General features: G+C 41.2%; 2 protein-coding genes across 4 annotated transcripts in view; both read right to left on the bottom strand.

Moving 5' to 3' along the window:
* The window catches only part of drd3 (dopamine receptor D3), a 41949-nt gene that overhangs the window by 13786 nt on the left and 10984 nt on the right, over positions 1-17179 (bottom strand). Inside the window, exons 4-8 of one of the 2 annotated variants that reach the window (XM_079576650.1) lie at positions 14938-15074; positions 10057-10250; positions 7280-7402; positions 2939-3004; positions 228-612 (exon numbers count right to left, since the gene is read on the bottom strand). In XM_079576650.1, coding sequence (XP_079432776.1) covers positions 228-612; positions 2939-3004; positions 7280-7402; positions 10057-10250; positions 14938-15074 — 905 coding nt within the window. The remainder of the gene's footprint in view (positions 1-227; positions 613-2938; positions 3005-7279; positions 7403-10056; positions 10251-14937; positions 15075-17179) is intronic. The other variant, XM_079576651.1, reaches the window with a different exon arrangement.
* The window catches only part of LOC306978159 (thiosulfate:glutathione sulfurtransferase), a 29772-nt gene continuing 14096 nt past the window's right edge, over positions 1504-17179 (bottom strand). For both annotated transcript variants that reach the window (XR_013793887.1, XR_013793888.1), the window contains exon 5: positions 1504-1514. The gene's annotated coding sequence lies outside the window, so the exon portion shown is untranslated. The remainder of the gene's footprint in view (positions 1515-17179) is intronic.

A 17179-nucleotide genomic window follows, 5' to 3' on the forward strand; every position in this document is an offset into this window, starting at 1 on the left:
TATTTGTCACTTTTTTTGTTGCTATTTGAACACTTTTTTGGAAGAACCTTTTAGATTTGGGTGAAGCCAAACTGGAGAAAATGTGCTCAGTGCAGGTGGGGGTTAAGAGGTTAATGACGACTGGAATCAAATGTATTGCTCTTTAATGACATTCATTTTGTCAAAATTGATTCAAGGACTTACTGCTTCATGCCGAACAGAAACCCTGGCCTGTGTGTGGCACTCACCGAGGACTATGGCCAGCATCTGAGTCGCCTTCTTCTCCCGGGCGTGCATGCTCCTGAAGCGCGAGCTGTTGAGGTTGAGGTGGGACAGGGGTCTCAGGGAGGTGTGCGTACGGCCGTTGGACAGGTCCTTTACCTCACAGCTCATGCGGATCGTAGGCCTGTCGTTGGGGCTGCTGTCATCCGCGTCTTCGTCCTCCACGTCCCCACGCTCCTGCTCCAGGTCCAGCTCTGTCCGGCCGCACGACGCGTGGCTGATGCTGCAGTAGTTCTGAGTGTCCACCGGGGGCAGCATGGAGTTCTCCACGGGGCCGGTTTTGGGACGCTTGCGCCACAGACACCCTGACAGTAGACTGGGTTTGGGGGGCACTGAGGGCTCCACACTTTGCTGTCACAAAACACAAAACAGTTGCACATGTTTACTCTTCAGTGGTTCTCAAAGTTTTCACACTAAGCACCACTTCTTAAAATATTTGTTCTTCTTCTTCGTGGGATCAAATATTATCAAAATTCTTTGTGAAATGCATGTAGTTAAATGTCTTCCGAAATGCAGAATGATCAAAACCAACAATATTGTCACTGCTTCAAATGTTACATTCAGCTTTTTTTCACATTTGTCAAATATTGCCAGCATTGTTGTTTATAATTTAATATATCATACTACAAACACATTTCTCTACAACTACACCAAAAAGTCCACCAACAGATTAAAGTATTGAGTAGAAAATCGTACGTTTTCAACTCAGGATGTACGTGTTAGTGGCAAGTCCTCCAGAACCATCACACTGAACATGAGGGCTCCTCAAGGCTGTGTGCTGAGCCCCCTCCTGTTCACTCAGCTTGACCCGTGACAGCACTCCAAAGTACGACTTAAACCTCTTAAGTCTCTCAAGTTTGCAGACGACAAGTGGTGGGTCTCATCAGCAACAGAGACGAGTCAAATTACAGGAGTGAGGTGAGCAGTCTGGCCATGTGGTTCACACAGAACAATCTCTCTCTAAATGTGGAGAAGACAAAAGAGTTTGTTTCCTCTAACAATCAACGGTGCTGCAGTGGACCAGCACTAAGTTCCTGGATGTGCACGTCACAGAGAAGCTCTCCTGGACCATGAACTCAACATCACTGGTCAAGATAAGTAACTAGCATCTCTACTTTCTCCGCAAGTTGAGAAAAGAGGGACGATAGAGAGCATCCTGACCAGCTGCATCACTGTGTGGCACGGTGCCAGCACTGCGTCCTGCTGAAGGAGCCTCCAGCGCACCGTCTCACCCCGAAAAGCCGTCAGAATCACCAGAGACCTTACGCGCTCATCACAGTCTCTTCAAGGTAACGCCTTCAGGGAAGACACTGCGGAATCCACGGCCCAGGTCCAGTCGACTGAAGAACAGTTTCATACACCAGGCTATCAGGAAGCTGAACTCCCTTCCTTCCCTACCCTCCCTATGCTCCCAACCCTCACCCCACACCCCCCGATCCACAACAAGGACGAGATAATTCATTGTGAAATTAATTGACAAATAAAAATCTTTGAATATTTACGTTGTATAAACACAATTCTGTTAGCCTTACAACCGATACATCCTATTGTATGAAGTAGATCCGGGACTTTAGGTTAGAATCCACACTTCTATGACCCATATACGGCAGAGCATTGTGTCAAAACACAAAAAATGACTTTACAACTTAACTTAAATGAAACGATCTCATGAAACTGCTAAATTGGACGTTAAAAACATAATGGGTTGATATAACCAGGACCTGAAAGCTCATTAGTGCAGCCGTTTGTTTCCAGCTGCAGAGTTAAAGTAGCGAAGCCAGCGACAACGTTAATAAAAGCCTGCACTTAAAGTTTATCACCCTTTTTATGCCTGCTTCCCTTTTGTCACAGGTCAAAACAGATGGCGGCCGAAACAGACACAGCTGACAGTTTTTCATGGTTGTTCTCAGTCATTCTAGGCCACGTTTTGTATTTCACACTCTAAACTGAATGCGCTCTACCAAAAGCATCAAAAGCATCTATGTTTGGACGCATGATTGCTGTCATTCCTCTTCTTTAAAGATTTCTTCAGTCTGTGCGAGGAGGGCTGTCTGAGAATGTTTAAGGTATTACATCTCACAGACTGAAAGGAGTGGAGCAGGGCAATTTTTTAAGACCCTATGGCGCTGTTAGTATTCAGCACATAGAAGCAGACAGTGGCTCCATATATAGTAATACATCATCTTTATTGCCTGTTCATTGATCCAAGTACTACAGGCAATAAATTAAAATTTTCAGCAAGCTGCACTTCAACTTCTAATTAGTTTTTTTCCGGTGATGTAATTAAAACTCACTCCTCGGTATAACGTATTTCACAACGCTTAATTGATTTATTTCAACATTATATGCAGTCACTCTTGCCCACGCATACATTTTTATAATCCTTTCCGTGCTAATCTATTCTATGTTTTCTCCAAGTGTAAAAGGACATAGGACTGTTGCTCGCAATGCACATACAGTAAAGAGGATTTTTGCAGTAATAAAAACAACCTCTGAGCTGCGATTGCATAGAAAAAACTAAAAGTAGAGGAAAAGGAAAGTACAAAAACAGCAGCACAGTCGATACAAGGGTCAGTCAAGCATTAGGCCATTCAGCAAAACTGGAGCAAGAGAGAAAGAACAAAACCCAAGAGTGTTGCTGTGGCGTGGATGCCGCAGATGAATATGTTGCACGTACCACTTTAATCCTGATAGGTGACAGGTCCTGCTTGGCCTTGGCAGTCTCCTCCTGTAGACAGGTCTCCTAAGGGACGACACACAGGTTCAACATGGAAATGATTTTTCCGCAAGAATGCCCTACTCCTCACATTCCCATCTGTTTACGGATATGTGGAGCTATATTTGTCTCTGTATGGAAAAAGGGAGATACATAAATATGAGCCGCTTCCTGCCACATGTGCAATGACAGGGAAAGGCTCTCGTAAAAACCAAGGTTTGTAGTCAATGTTCAAGATGGGGGGAAGTGGAACATAAATAGGCAAGTTTTTTGGCCCACAGGCTTTACAGAGCTTGGGATTGTGTCGTCAAATCCGCTGGGACAGTGGTTCGCAAACTTTCACACCAAGTACCACCTCATATAAAATATTTGACCCACCAAACACCTCCAAACACTGCGCTGTTAAGATTTTTGGTGCATTCTATAAAACTAAACTATGGAGAGTGTAAAATATAAAATACTGGAGTCATCGTTCACGTAAAAGCATTTGGACACAGCAGGTGTATTTACCAGTAGCGCCTGGCAGCCAACGGATTGGTTTCAAAGCTCTTTCATTGTTTTAGCTAATGTTAGTCAACATAAACTTGGCAGATTTCTATGTTAATGTTTCACTTCTATCTTACATAATTTATATTCCATCTCGAACCCTACTGGACCGGACAGTACATAGTGAAATGGGCTGAGAGTTTTAGCACATTTTCTAAGCCGACGCTGAGGAGCCCTGCATATGTGCAGCTTTAACAATCATAAGCAATCTGCACACTTTTTGTGCAATTGGATTTGTCATCATTTCACAATGTGGTTAAGGAACAATACATTGAAAGCAGTTTAATCTCGCTGCAGAGGGATTACCACGCTGTTATGGTACGAGGTTGGCACTTGGATTGAATTTTTCTGAAACAGATTGTTGCTAGTTGTACCTAGTTATTCCTAGTTTCACTTTTTGGTTGAATGTGTGTATGTGATGATGTACAGGAGGGTGAGCATAGTGAGGGCAGACAGCACTTGGAATTATTTCACATTTAAAGGAACAGGCCCCCGTTTTTACATACTGAGATATGTTCTTACCTGAGCTTAGACGAGTTGATGGTCTTTGGTCTTTGTGTGTGCTCTCAGTCAGGCAAAACGACCAAAGATTTTGCTAGCATTTGGCCTCTCCCAACATAATCTCATAATCCACACTCTTCCACGGGCACAAAGACCAGACAGGTGTGTATCAACTTGTCTAAGCTCAGGTAAGAACATATCACAGTATGGAAAAACGGTGGCCTGTTCCTTTAAATGCTTTAATTTTCAACACGCAACTCAATTGATCACTTTCTAAATAAACAAGCCACACCTGCAAGTTATGGGGACTCGGAATAAACTCAAGGAGTCCGTGAGACAAAAAGGTTGTGAACCACTGGTGAACTTATTATGTTACTTATCACTGGCATTTTTCATGTCTGTCAATTAGAAAAACAAGTTAAGCTGTCATGCACTTTAAGTAAACCATGAACAGTAAATGTAATCTTTGTTTAATCTAGACTGTGGTTTCACTACATTTGCATTTAAGCAAACAAGTCAATCAAAAGGGCTGAGATTCCTATAGGCGTGACAAGTAGAGGCAAGCTCCATGGCCAGTTCCCCGAAGATTATCGCCTCTTTTGCCTGTAATGCAGTCTGTGATGCTGGTATTTTAATAATCACTCGGTGATAAATTCAGCAGTAATTCTGGCTCAAAGCACTTAAGTAATATTAATTCAGATCCAACCCCTTCAACTATACTAGAAGCGGTTCAAGCATTTCCAATTAAAAGCACAAATTAGCACTGCACTGATGACTCAATAGATTGCAAATGTTGCTAAATTCCCATTTGGTGACATTTTAGGAAGCGTCTGCCGTAGTAATGACTTTCAATTAAAATACATGTGGATCATAAAAAGCAAAGTACCTCGATCTGCAAAACTATATTAATAATGGCTGATAGCACTATTCACCTTCGAGCTTTCTCCACGCAGCCAATATATCAACAAAGTCTTTCATAAACTTGCATTAGTCAGTGAAGTACTGTACATGTGGGTTCAAAGCAATAGTTTTACCTGTTTTTTTTTAATGGAATACATTGTTTAGGGGTTTCAAGGTTTAGTTATAAAACCTAAACCTCTAAACATCAGTTTTTTGTTCATATGCTCTTGTGTTTCTGATTGATTTCTTTTTGAATGTCATTGCAAGCAGGATGTGAAGCAGCACCTGTTGAAACTCTCTCTATATATAATACAGCTTTGTATTGCTACTGCTGAAACACAGAACACGGCATCCAGGGAAGAAAAAAACAAAATTAGAGTGAATTGAAGGTTGTCAAAAAGCACGTAGTAGAAGTGAGGTGTTTTTGAAATAAAAGACATGTTTCCTTTCTCTCTAAACGGCTTCCTCAGCTCTGCTTCTCTTCTGTTTGCAAACTAGAATTTACACCGGGGTAATTTGCTCAGAGGAGGGACCAAGGGACGAACCTGACAATTTTAGCTCTGAGTAAAGCACCACTTTCTTCAAATGCCAGTGTTGTACATAATATATGAACTCATTTGGTGTTCTGTTAAGTAATTTACAGTGTTTCTTACATAGAGTACTTTAACTAAAAATGTTGAAGTACTCTTTGATTTGTTTCTCAAAATAAGGGCCAGAGGTTCGATGCTGGAGGGCTGGATATGGCGCCTGGGCCTGATGTCCCCTAGTGCTTAACAACAACCATTGTTGAGCAAAGAGCTCGATAAAGATAAAATCAAGAATAAAACAGATCACTCCCTTTTACAAGTGACATAAATCTCATATGTCAAGGTTTAGCCTGTCCTTGAACAGGGCGTGTCCATAATGAAATGTAAGTCCCTGCAAACGGGCAAGGCCCAATTTCAAACACTATTTTGAGCATAGTATAAGCGAATAATCTCTGTTGATTTAAGAAGCGTGCCAGGGAAAACAATAGAAAAAAGCTGATACTCACTTCAGGGGTGAGCAGAACAAACGGTCATTAACAAACTAACATAATGGAAGAAGCAGAGCTGAGGAAGAATCTTGGATGAAAGGTGAAACATATTCCATTCTAATACAACCCAGTGGAGATGCCTATGTTTTTAAAAACCCTTGCTAAAATGAAAAGCCCCAGCACAAGTGAGCGCTTACACAAACATGTAAGTGATCAATAATGAATGGAGGTAGAGTAAGACATATTTAAACTTTTACCTCCCTTTGTCGGATTGAATAAAGTCATATTCCGGTGTGCAGTATGTTCCTTCGGCTGCCCTACATTATAATATAACTCCGCTCCTTCAAGGCTTGGGACCTTCTTAATGCATGCCTGTTCCACTCATGGCTTATTCCCCAAACTGGCTCAACCAAAACCTATTATCTGTAACCTGCCACTACCATATGAGCCTTAGACTGTGAATCTGTGTGCAACCAAGGGGAAAAATATAAAGCAGGGGGAGAAATCTGAGCTCTATTACAGACAAAACTCAAAGGGAAAGCAAATGGCTGATCGAGAATGGCTAATATAGAGCCTGTCGTTTTAAAATAGTGGGGGTGACACTGATGCTGACCTAACTCTCCTTGCCTGAAGATAAAGACATCAATTTGTGTGATCGATGGATCTGGGGCGGCGCTAAGATTGACATATCCGGATCAAAGTGAAGCGAAGTGTCAGGATTAAAATAAAAAACGCTTTGTAATGTGTTGACTTCCTTTCCTTCCGTCACTCATGTTTTGTGGGATCGAAGTTGAGAACAGCGTTTTGTGTCTTACAAAACTCCGACTCTGGCCTTTTACCTTGTTATGTATTTACAGAACAGGTGCACTCCACAATCACACAGCGACGACACTCTGGAGATTTCAGCTTTTAAACATACGGCGAGAAAGTCTTAAGAACTGCCGCCTTTTGATCCAATGTTGTGCTTTATTACTGTGATTATACGCACATTTCACACCCCGGTGGATAGCATTTAGCGGTGTGGTGCGCCGAAAAAGGGTCAGGAAAGGAGAAGGCCTGATATTCGCAGGTGACTGGCAATTTTCATGTTATTACCTGACTGCATAATGTAGTGGGGAAAACATGGAGTTATTTGAAGGTCGGAGGTTATGAATATTTTAGTTCACAATTAAAACATGAGTGCCATAAATCACAAAGGGCATAATGGTTTACTTTGCTGCAAAGGTCATTTAAAAAAGCTATTATTACAGCTCTGTGAGTACTATATCTGTGTCCCCAAAAGCAAGCATGTTTAAAACGGATATTGATTATCATTTATGCGCAGCGGTTCGCACTCGTACCTCAAAGCAAGAAGGTCTGGGGTTTGATCTCTGGGCCGGTCGGGGCCTTTCTGTGTGGAGTTTGCACGTCCCCCCCGTGCCTGCGTAGGTTTCCTCCCCCCGTGGTGGCGGTTTCCCCCACCACTAAAAACATGTACAGTGGTAAGAAAGAGTAAGCACACCGTTTGGAATTTCTCACATTTCTGCCTAAATTGGTCACTAAATGTGGTCTGATCTTCATCAAAATCATAAGAATGAGTAAATTGTGTCTGCTTAAACTAACCACTCAAACATTTACATTTTATCATATTTTTATTGGCCTTGACATGTAAACATTCATAGGACAGCGTGGAATAAGTAAGTGAACCCAGGATCTCGCTGAATTGCACCAGTGTTGTAAAGACGTGACGTATTAACATCTGTTAATACTGTAAATATATATATATATATATATATATATATATATATATATATATATATATATATATACATAAGACTGTAAATATATGTATGTAGACATAAATACATACCATTTTCCAAAGGACAACAGTGTGAAGTGTAAAGTGTGAAGTAACAAAAGGGGCAGATATATAAGACTTGTTCTTCTCCTTTGCTCCGTTTCATTCATACTTTGTCGGCTTGGCGGTTTTATTGTGATTGCATAACATCACTTTTGAATGAAATAAATGAATAAAATGAAAAATGAAATGAAAGAGGAATGGTCTAAGATTCATCCTGATCGCTGTGCACGTTTAATCTGCAACTACAATAAATGTAGTGAAAGTGAATGTTTGCATGTTATGCCCAATAAAAATATGATAACATGTAATCGTTTGGGTGGTATTAGTTAAAGCAGACACTGACACACAGACACATTCTTATGATGGATGAAGATCTGACCACATTTAGTGACCAATTTAGACAGAAATGTGAGAAATTCCAAACGGTGTACTGACTTTTTCTTCCCACTGTATATACCAGAATGAATGATGTGTGAGTGAATGAATGGCGGTGGTCGGCGGGTCCGTTGGCGCAGATGTGTGCAGCCGCGCTTCTGTCGGTCTGCCCCAGAGGGCTGCTGTGGCTATATACAGTATGTATACTTGATTGTCCCATGTGTGAAAGGCGCTGTACAAATAAATTCCTTCTTTCCTTTCTGGTTCTCAAACTTCTCACACGAAGCACCACCTCATAATAAATAGACCTAAGTGGGACTAAATTGGGTGTAAACCATGTCTGAACCAGAAAATCACCAAAAAGAAAATGACTAAATCCTAAATTAAATTATGTCTAATAAAAATAATAATTGTAATGATTCTTTTTTATTTCACTCGGATAGCAGACATTTTGGATAATCAGATACTATTGTTAAAACTAGTCTTAAATAAACCTAAAAGGATGATCATCAAAAAAATGAATCAATCTTGCATTTGACAACAAGAAGCTTCTGAAAATAGAGGCAAAACGTCCTCGGCTCAACCAACCTGGTCCAGTCGATGGTATTTAAACTATCATGTCCACTCAGGATGTTTGCAGCAGCCAAGGTTCAATTATTATAGTTGCCGTGGCGTTTTTGAACCGGTAAAAGCCTATCCTCCGAACATTTCCTTTAAAAGCAATAATCTGTCACTCGCAGGGTGCTTATTTGACAGCGCAATACAAGTTTCAGAAAAAAAGGCCAGATGCGACTCTCAGCTGTGATATGAACACGTAAACTCCTAATGCAGCTCGTTGTTATGGCTTGAAACAGAAAAGCGAATCGTCAGCTGCGGCCTGAAAGCTCCATTTCATGCTCACTTCATGCTCCATTCATATGCATCTGAATGAATTATTATTATTTATTTTTTTTACTTAATAAAACTGTAATTGTGAAAGCACTTTTCAGTTCATTGAGGGAATAACCATCCAGCCTGAGCAAGAATAAATTATTTTGATGATTATCTTACACTGTGCCCTCGTCTGACCAAATTTGGCCGGCGTAATTTTAGAGAAATAAGCACAAGCCAAAGAGACTGCAAACTGCTCGGCTTAGCTAAATCTCAAGTGACTGCAATTTGTCAGTGTTTTTTTCTCTTTTTTTTCTATCAGGTCAACTCAAGGGCCTCCAAGTAAGCAGTTATTCAGTGATTAACTCCGCATGCTTCACTGAAACAGCCCTTATATGAATTCAGAACAAGTACAACACAGGGCTTGGAGTAGAATTGAACAACAGTGTGCAATATTCTACAGCGCTGCGGTTTAAGTTTGGTAAATGTTGCATTCAGTTCACTGTGCAGACTTGCATTTACGCCCGGGAGCTGTACCATTTGAGAAAAGACTGAAGTATAAAATGCTAAACTGACACAAACAGGAAACAAGACATGTTTGTAGAGGTCTGAACTACTGGGTTGAAAATGTAATGTAAGAAGAGGATACAGACTATACAGTAACTGAAAAAAGTTTACCAGAACTTTCCTCTTAAACACCACTTTATCATCCCCCACTATATTTTCTGGGAAGTTAAGAAAATGGATGAAATTTAGCACTTGTTACACTGTCATTACTGCAGCCACAAGCGCTGTTAAGCACTCTACTTAATGTGCCTGTCCAAATCCAGTGTAGATAAAGAGAGTTGGCAGCTGATGTCGAGATAAATGACCCAAAAATCGCTTTGGGTAAAACAACAATATAGTCTCAAGATTAGAGCCAAGATTGCGTGTTCCTTTACCATTTATCATGCTTTATTTGATCCTTTGAAAGCACATTGATGTTGAACAAAACCTCCTACACAGACAAAGAGGAGAAAGGTGGTGACTGACCACAGATGGTGGCACGGAGCCCGGCTGGACCTTCCCGCTGGCCTGGCCGAATGCAATCCTCTTCCGGCGCATCCGGAGGAAGACGTAGATACGGATGTAGACCAGCAGGGTGACTATGAACGGCAGGTAGAAGGACACCACAGAGGAGTAGATGACAAAGTCCGGGTTGGAGATCGAGCACACCAGGGGATCGTCTGAAATGGTTATGCAAAACAGAAGCCATTAGTCGGTCAATTAATGTAAACAAAAGACGACCTGTGACCTTGCATCATGCCCTTGCAAGTCACCTTTCATGCTCTTACATAACACCTCGCTGCACTGATGGAGACATGATGGATTATCTCATCACCACACTGTAAATTCAAGATAAAGGTTCTCTGATGTCATGATGATAACGCGTGGACCGATTTTCCCTCACGTTTCGGGGTTAAATAGCTTTCCGCCCGGGGGCTAATCATTCTGTAAATTGAAATGTTAAAATCAGATGACACTGCGCAGGGGAGCTGCGTGTTCGTGGCATGAAGATTTGCTATTCCTTGGATGTTGGCCGGGATCAATATCACATACCCCACTACACACAAAGACTGTAATGAGGACGGACAGACACTGGGTTATTTCTGGCACCAGCCCTCTGCTAATACATCATTTTTTTGCTGTCCAATAACCACCTTTTATAAAGCCATTGGGTCAAAATACTTTGGCATGGTCGCCTCCATCTGGACTTCCTGTCGTCCAATCACGTGCCTTTGTCTTGCTTTGATTGTGAGTGGGCTATGAGTGCAACTAGCTTTACATTGGGCCTGACTAACGCTGTGTTTCCGCACTCATGCATTCAGATGAACTCGGAAATAGCCACTGGTCATGTCTGTAAGAGGCTTGTGAGTGTTTATTGCCACAATGATTATATTCTTGCATCACACTAAACAAATGCAGGGGGAGTGATTTTGTCATCCTCAGCTATTTTTCACGACGAGGTTATAAATAATTCAGCTCATTACAGAAAATAATACCCACCACCCGCAGTCGCCCAATTCATCAACAGCACAAACAGTTTGTAAAAGAAAAACATTGCATTTAAAAAAAAAAAAAAAATCCTAACCCACAATGCAAATACAGTAGCAACTCAGTTATATCCACAGCTCTCATAGTAACACTGTTGTATACTACATATCTAATGTACATAAATAATGGCAGAAATGTAATGTTTTTCATATTAATACTGACAATTTCCTTTGTACAATCTATTGTGAATGGGTAAACTTTAAAGGAATAGGCCACCGTTTTTACATACTGAGATATGCTCTTACCTCACTTTAGACGTGTTAATATATCCCCGTCTGGTCTTTGTCCGTGCGCTCTGTCACGCAAACGGAGCACATACGCAGCCTCTCCCACATGTCACATAGCTCCAAAAAAGCTCACGATAGAAGCTACCAAGCTCTTCCACGTGTTCCCTATTTAAATAAAGTTACGTGAAGTGTTTTCATGCAAAGTATATTTACACAGAAATGCAACATGTCGATTTTATAAGCAAATAAAATCGAAATGAGGCGTAATGATACGAGGAGTAAAACGTCCGCGCAGTAACTCCTAAAGGTTATTGATGGAAGCGGGGGAAGTCTTTAGGAGTTACTGCGCGGACGTTTTACTCCTCGTATCATGTGACATGTGGGAGAGGCTGCGTATGTGCTCCGTTTGCCTGGCAGAGCGCACGGACAAAGACCAGACGGGGATATATTAACACGTCTAAAGTGAGGTAAGAGCATATCTCAGTATGTAAAAACGGTGGCCTATTCCTTTAACCAAATAACCAACCCAACAAACATTTTTCATGTTTTGTTGATTGGCAAACATCAGCGTATACAGTGCCTCTCGAAAGTATTCATATACCTTGAACTTTTGCACATTTTGTCATGTTTACAACCCTAAACATAAAGATTTTATTTTGATTTTTTACTGAACGTTCACACACAAGTAACAGACAACTGTGAAGTGAAAGTGAAATGATACGTGATTCTGTTATTTTTCAAAAAATAGAAAAGTGAAAAGTGGGGCTTGCATAAGTATTCATACAGCATGAATGAATACTTTGTGGAACCCCCTTTTACTGTAATAACAGCACACGTCTTTTGGGGTTTGACTCTACAAGTTTTGCACATGTAGAGACTGACATTTTATCCCATTCATCTTTACAAAACAACTCAAGCTCTGTCACATTAGAAGGAGAGTGTTTGTGAACAGCAGTTTTCAGATTATTCCACAGATTTTCAATAGGATTTAGGTCAGGACTTTGACTGGGCCATTCTAACACATTAATATGTTTTTATTGAACCATTCCATTGTAGATATAACTTTGTGTTTAGGGTCATTGTCCTGCTGAAGGTGAATCTCCGCCCCAGCCTCAGTTCTCTTGCTGACTCCAGCAGGTTTTCCTCCAAAATGTCCCTGTATTGGGAAATCTTTGTATAACTTAATGCTGCTTTAAACTTCTCCACAGCTTTATCCCTGACCTCTCTGGTGCTCCTTGACCTTCATGATGTTGTTTAGTGACCAACACACTCCGACCACAGCTCTGAGGGCCTAAAAGAACAGCTGAAATTAAACTGAGAGTAGATTACACACAGGTGGCCTCTATTTAATGGTTAGGCCAAGGAGTGAACATTCTGGAGTCATTAGGAATGTTTTAAAGGTAATTTAATGCACTCAGAAAATGCTGTATGAATACTTATGCAAGCCCCACTTTTCACTTTTCTATTTTTTGAAAAATAACAGAATCATGTATCATTTTGCTTTCACTTCACCGCTGTCTGTTACTTGTGTGTGAACGTTCAGTAAAAAAATCAAAATAAAATCTTTATGTTTAGGGTTGTAAACATGACAAAATGTGCAAAAGTCCAAGGTGTATGAATACTTACGAGAGGCACTGTAGTTGGAGGGCGTTGAACTACTCAGCAGTCGCTAAGACTTCTAATAGAGTCAGTCTATAAAGGCAATTTCCGTAAACCACTGGACCATAAGAATTCACCTCAGTCTTATTGCACGGTGCAGCAGATTTCAGGGACAGCATCGGATCAGAGAGATCCTTATTCTCTTTTAACAGGAACTTTTGTCAGTCTGACAGTGTTTAGTTGGGACTCTGTGACTCTACTTTAACATCTAAACACTGTGTTCTCGACCTCAAATTACACTGCTACACTGTTATATTGGAGCTGCACATCCGTCCAGACGTAACCATCTCTGTCACTGGGTAATCACAGTACTGGGTTTTTACAGGCAAAAGAAAAAGCGAACTGGACCCCGACTACTGACAAACTACTCACAAAGTATTAGGCCTACTTGAATGTTCTGTGCATCTGTGAACTTTCCCACAGCTTGAGTCAAGACACTGGTCTGTGGGCGGTGAAGCCACTCAAGTGCCTTACTTTACAGCACATTACAGCAATAGTGTCTGTGCGCAAAATGTTTTTGGTTAACTCACTGTTGGCCAGTGTAGGGTAAAGACTACTTTGTTAGCTTTAAAGGGACTATACAGAGTATAAAAATGTTAAAATTATGTATTTTCCTGCCCCTACATGTTCCAGCCATGTCCGAATGTGGAGAATGAGCTCAGACCCGTTTACCACAACTGCCTCTAAAATCCTGCACTGTCACTCAGAAAGATGTTAATTCGGGTTCGAAGTGCCGTCATGCACAAGCTTCATATAGAAGCTGCAGTTACGCAAAAGGCCTGAGGTGGCAGTAGTGAGTATAAAATGACGAACTTGCATCTAGCCCCTTTAAATAACATTTGCCTTTTAGCTTCAAGGCTAAAACTATAGATTTATTCTATATTACTAGACTGTAATTGCTTACTCCTGTCCATTTACATTAATTACTCCGGTTGAGAGAGAAACCACGATGGCTGCTCGATCTCCTCCTACAGACAAAGTTGCCAGGTCTCAGCATTCAACCCGCCCAAAAATATCTGAAAAACCGAGGACAGCGGCTGTGTTTTTATTTTCTTACGCACAGAACCCATGTGCTCCTGCAATGATGAAAAACAACCCCTTTTCTCCCTCTCTCACTGAAAAAACAGCTCTCAGAGCCTTGGATTTGAAATAGTGATCTTTTTATCTCATTTTGCATTGAAAACAGCACGGCAAAAAAAGACACTTTTTTGCACCCACCCAATAATACCAGGAGTAGTTAGAAATCCGTGCAGTAATATCTTCACTTTACTGTGCGGATGCCAAACTACTCCTGGTATTATTATGCCTTACAATATAGTTCCCCCTTTTATCCGCTTAGAAAATCCACATTGTTCAACACTTCATGTAACCATATTTAAATAGGGAGCTTGGTAGCTTCAATCTTGACCTGTTTTGGAGCTATAGTGGAGAGGGGGAGAGGCTAAATGCTAACGCCGTCTGCGCTGTGTTTACGTGATTGAAGGCACGGGGGAAGACCAGACACGTCCTAAAGAACACGTCAAAGCTAAGGTAAGAACATATCTCCGTATGTAAAAAAGGTGGCCTATTCCTTTAAAAAGCTGCCCAATTGTCCTGACAACCCTACATGTTCCAAAAAAGGACAAAAGGGCGAGAAAGGCGAGCAGCAACAGAGCCTATAACATCACACTTACCCATCCATAACCCAGTATAAAGATGTTAAATGACCCAACATGGCTACACAGTATTTTCTTAGTTATAACATAAAACAAGGCTGCACTCGCCACTATCCACCATTATCCAAATCACCCTGCAGTTTCCATCCTATTACCCTGTTATTACTGTGATGTAAAAGAAGCTTGCATAGTGCCCACTGGTGTCTGTGTGCTCCTGTCCATTAACAACATTTACATTTGCCCTCCACTATGTGATTGCATTATCTCCACGCTCTGACCTGTGGTGTTGAAGCCAAACAGCAGAGGACAGGACACAGCGAAGGCCAGTACCCAGACAGTGGTGATCATCACGAGCACTCTCGTCTTGGAGTGGTGCGTGGTGTTGTACAGGACCGGCATGACCACTGCGGTGTACCTGCAAAAACACGTACAAGTCGGCGATACAAGTTGTGGTTGGGAGTGAGCTTGTACCAACTAAATATTACATTTTTCCTTGCTCCCTCTTTTAAAACCTTTAAAAATTTACATGATAGGGGCAGCGAGAGGGTTTTTCCTTCAGTCAGTTGGACCTGTCCCAGGCTTAGACTTTGCTGCCTTCTTTCTGATGGTGGGACTGAAGAGGCTGTGAGATGGGTGCATGAGATCTTCCTCTGAGCTCACCCCTGTTGCCTCTCAGCATTATGAGGCATTATTTATAAAAAACAAAAGAAAAACTCTCATTTTTCTGAAGCCCAGTTTTGCAAACAGTCCACATCATTAAGGAACAGAATAAAAGAATAGGAGCCAAAATCAGACTGCAGTGTCGATGGGTATATTGGTCTTACAAACAGAGGAGCAGCATACCAAGCACTTTTATGTTGGGACAATTTGGGTATTCAGCACTAAACCCGGCTTTGATTTAAGAGTTCATCTGCGCACACTATAGGCCAACTGTGTATAATGAGCAGGGGAAAACTAGCTTTAACTCTGACCGGTCTGAGCCGCAATTATGTGGGACCCCGACCTACAAGGGATGTGATGTTGCGCTGCGTAGTGCCAGAAAAATGCCACGATTGTTTACCCTCACCACACTAATTACTCTGGGGTTGCACTGGGCAAACACGGGGCGGAGCAAGGGCCAAACCAACGAGACACATTTTCCAAAAACTGTTGTTTCATGAGGTTTTGCTTTGTTTTAGACCACCTGCCATGAGGCTGTCTGCTGCCTAAAATAGAGTGCATCAATCAAAGCAGGTCAAACTACTGTATTTATGAGCTCACCTTGAAGTTTGGCAAAGGTTGGACCATCATAAGATACAATTACTCACGTATAGTCAAAGTAAAATTATAGAACAGTAACATCAGTCTGACACCTCAAAGTTTGAAGCGATGATTACAGATATTAGGAGGAAAAAATTCAAGCACCAACTTGATTGACTGCTTCAACAGGCCATAAATCACACCATCTATAATAACCACCACAGCTATGAGCTAAATAAACAATAAAGTTATATAGTTAATCCAGTACCGTCATTGACAGCACTGCCCCCAGAGCTCCAGCTTTAATTTAGCACCTCACAAAGCATGTGATGGCAGCATTGTCAGCTTGCCTCGTAATCAATCACCACCGAGCACTTTGGGCAAGGAAGACGTGCGTTCCCAGAAGAACATTATTTACTATAGAAGCCCTTCCGGACAAAATATATTCAAGCGGACTGGATAACTCTTCCATGAGATGCAATAGAGATCAGGAATGAACTTCACAAATCAAATGTTATGGGAACCAATCAAAGAGTTATATTAAATAAAAGAAACAAAAGAGCCGCAGAACAATTCAGTTAACTGCTGGGTCACTGTGGGTGCATCTCCATTGGCTTAACACGAGTGAAGATAACCGGTATTGATCTGCCAATAGATCTTTAGACCACGGGCCCCTAATATTTTGTCTCTTACACTTACAAATGAAGTGATCAATTGTATGTTTCTATAAACATTTTAATTTCTGGTGGATCATTTTATAACCAAACTTTTTTTGCAACTAATACAGAAATCCAAAGTCATGTTGTCTTTAAAAGTAGCTCACACCCTTGGTTTAACATAACACTGACGGAGTATTCGATGCAGTTATGACGGTACAATCTCTGTACAGTTTTCCAAAGGCAAGTTGATACAGTCGTGTTTTGCTGAAGAATAAACGCCTGCAACAGATGGAAGAGTTTTACCTCGATAAAGCGGACTTGATGCACCAATGCCACCGTAAAAAAGTAATTGGATCATCAACTAATTGGATAAGCACGGCGTACAACTTCACCCAAAACTAAGAGCAAGGGAATATTGAACAGACATAAAGTGCAACCAAATTGTTCATCATTAGTGGTTCATTTTTTCTTTTTAAATCTAAATTAATTAATGATGATTAAACTCCTTTTGTATTTCATTTAGTCAGTCCTTGATAATGGGGCCTGTTTAGTTCGTCATACTCTGTAGCAGAATAGCAGCCAGACAGGCAAACTTTTGTTCAACTTCCTCTTGGCTTGCGTC

The sequence above is a fragment of the Gobius niger genome, assembly GCF_951799975.1.
Source record: "Gobius niger genome assembly, chromosome: 18".
Lineage (NCBI taxonomy): Eukaryota > Metazoa > Chordata > Actinopteri > Gobiiformes > Gobiidae > Gobius > Gobius niger.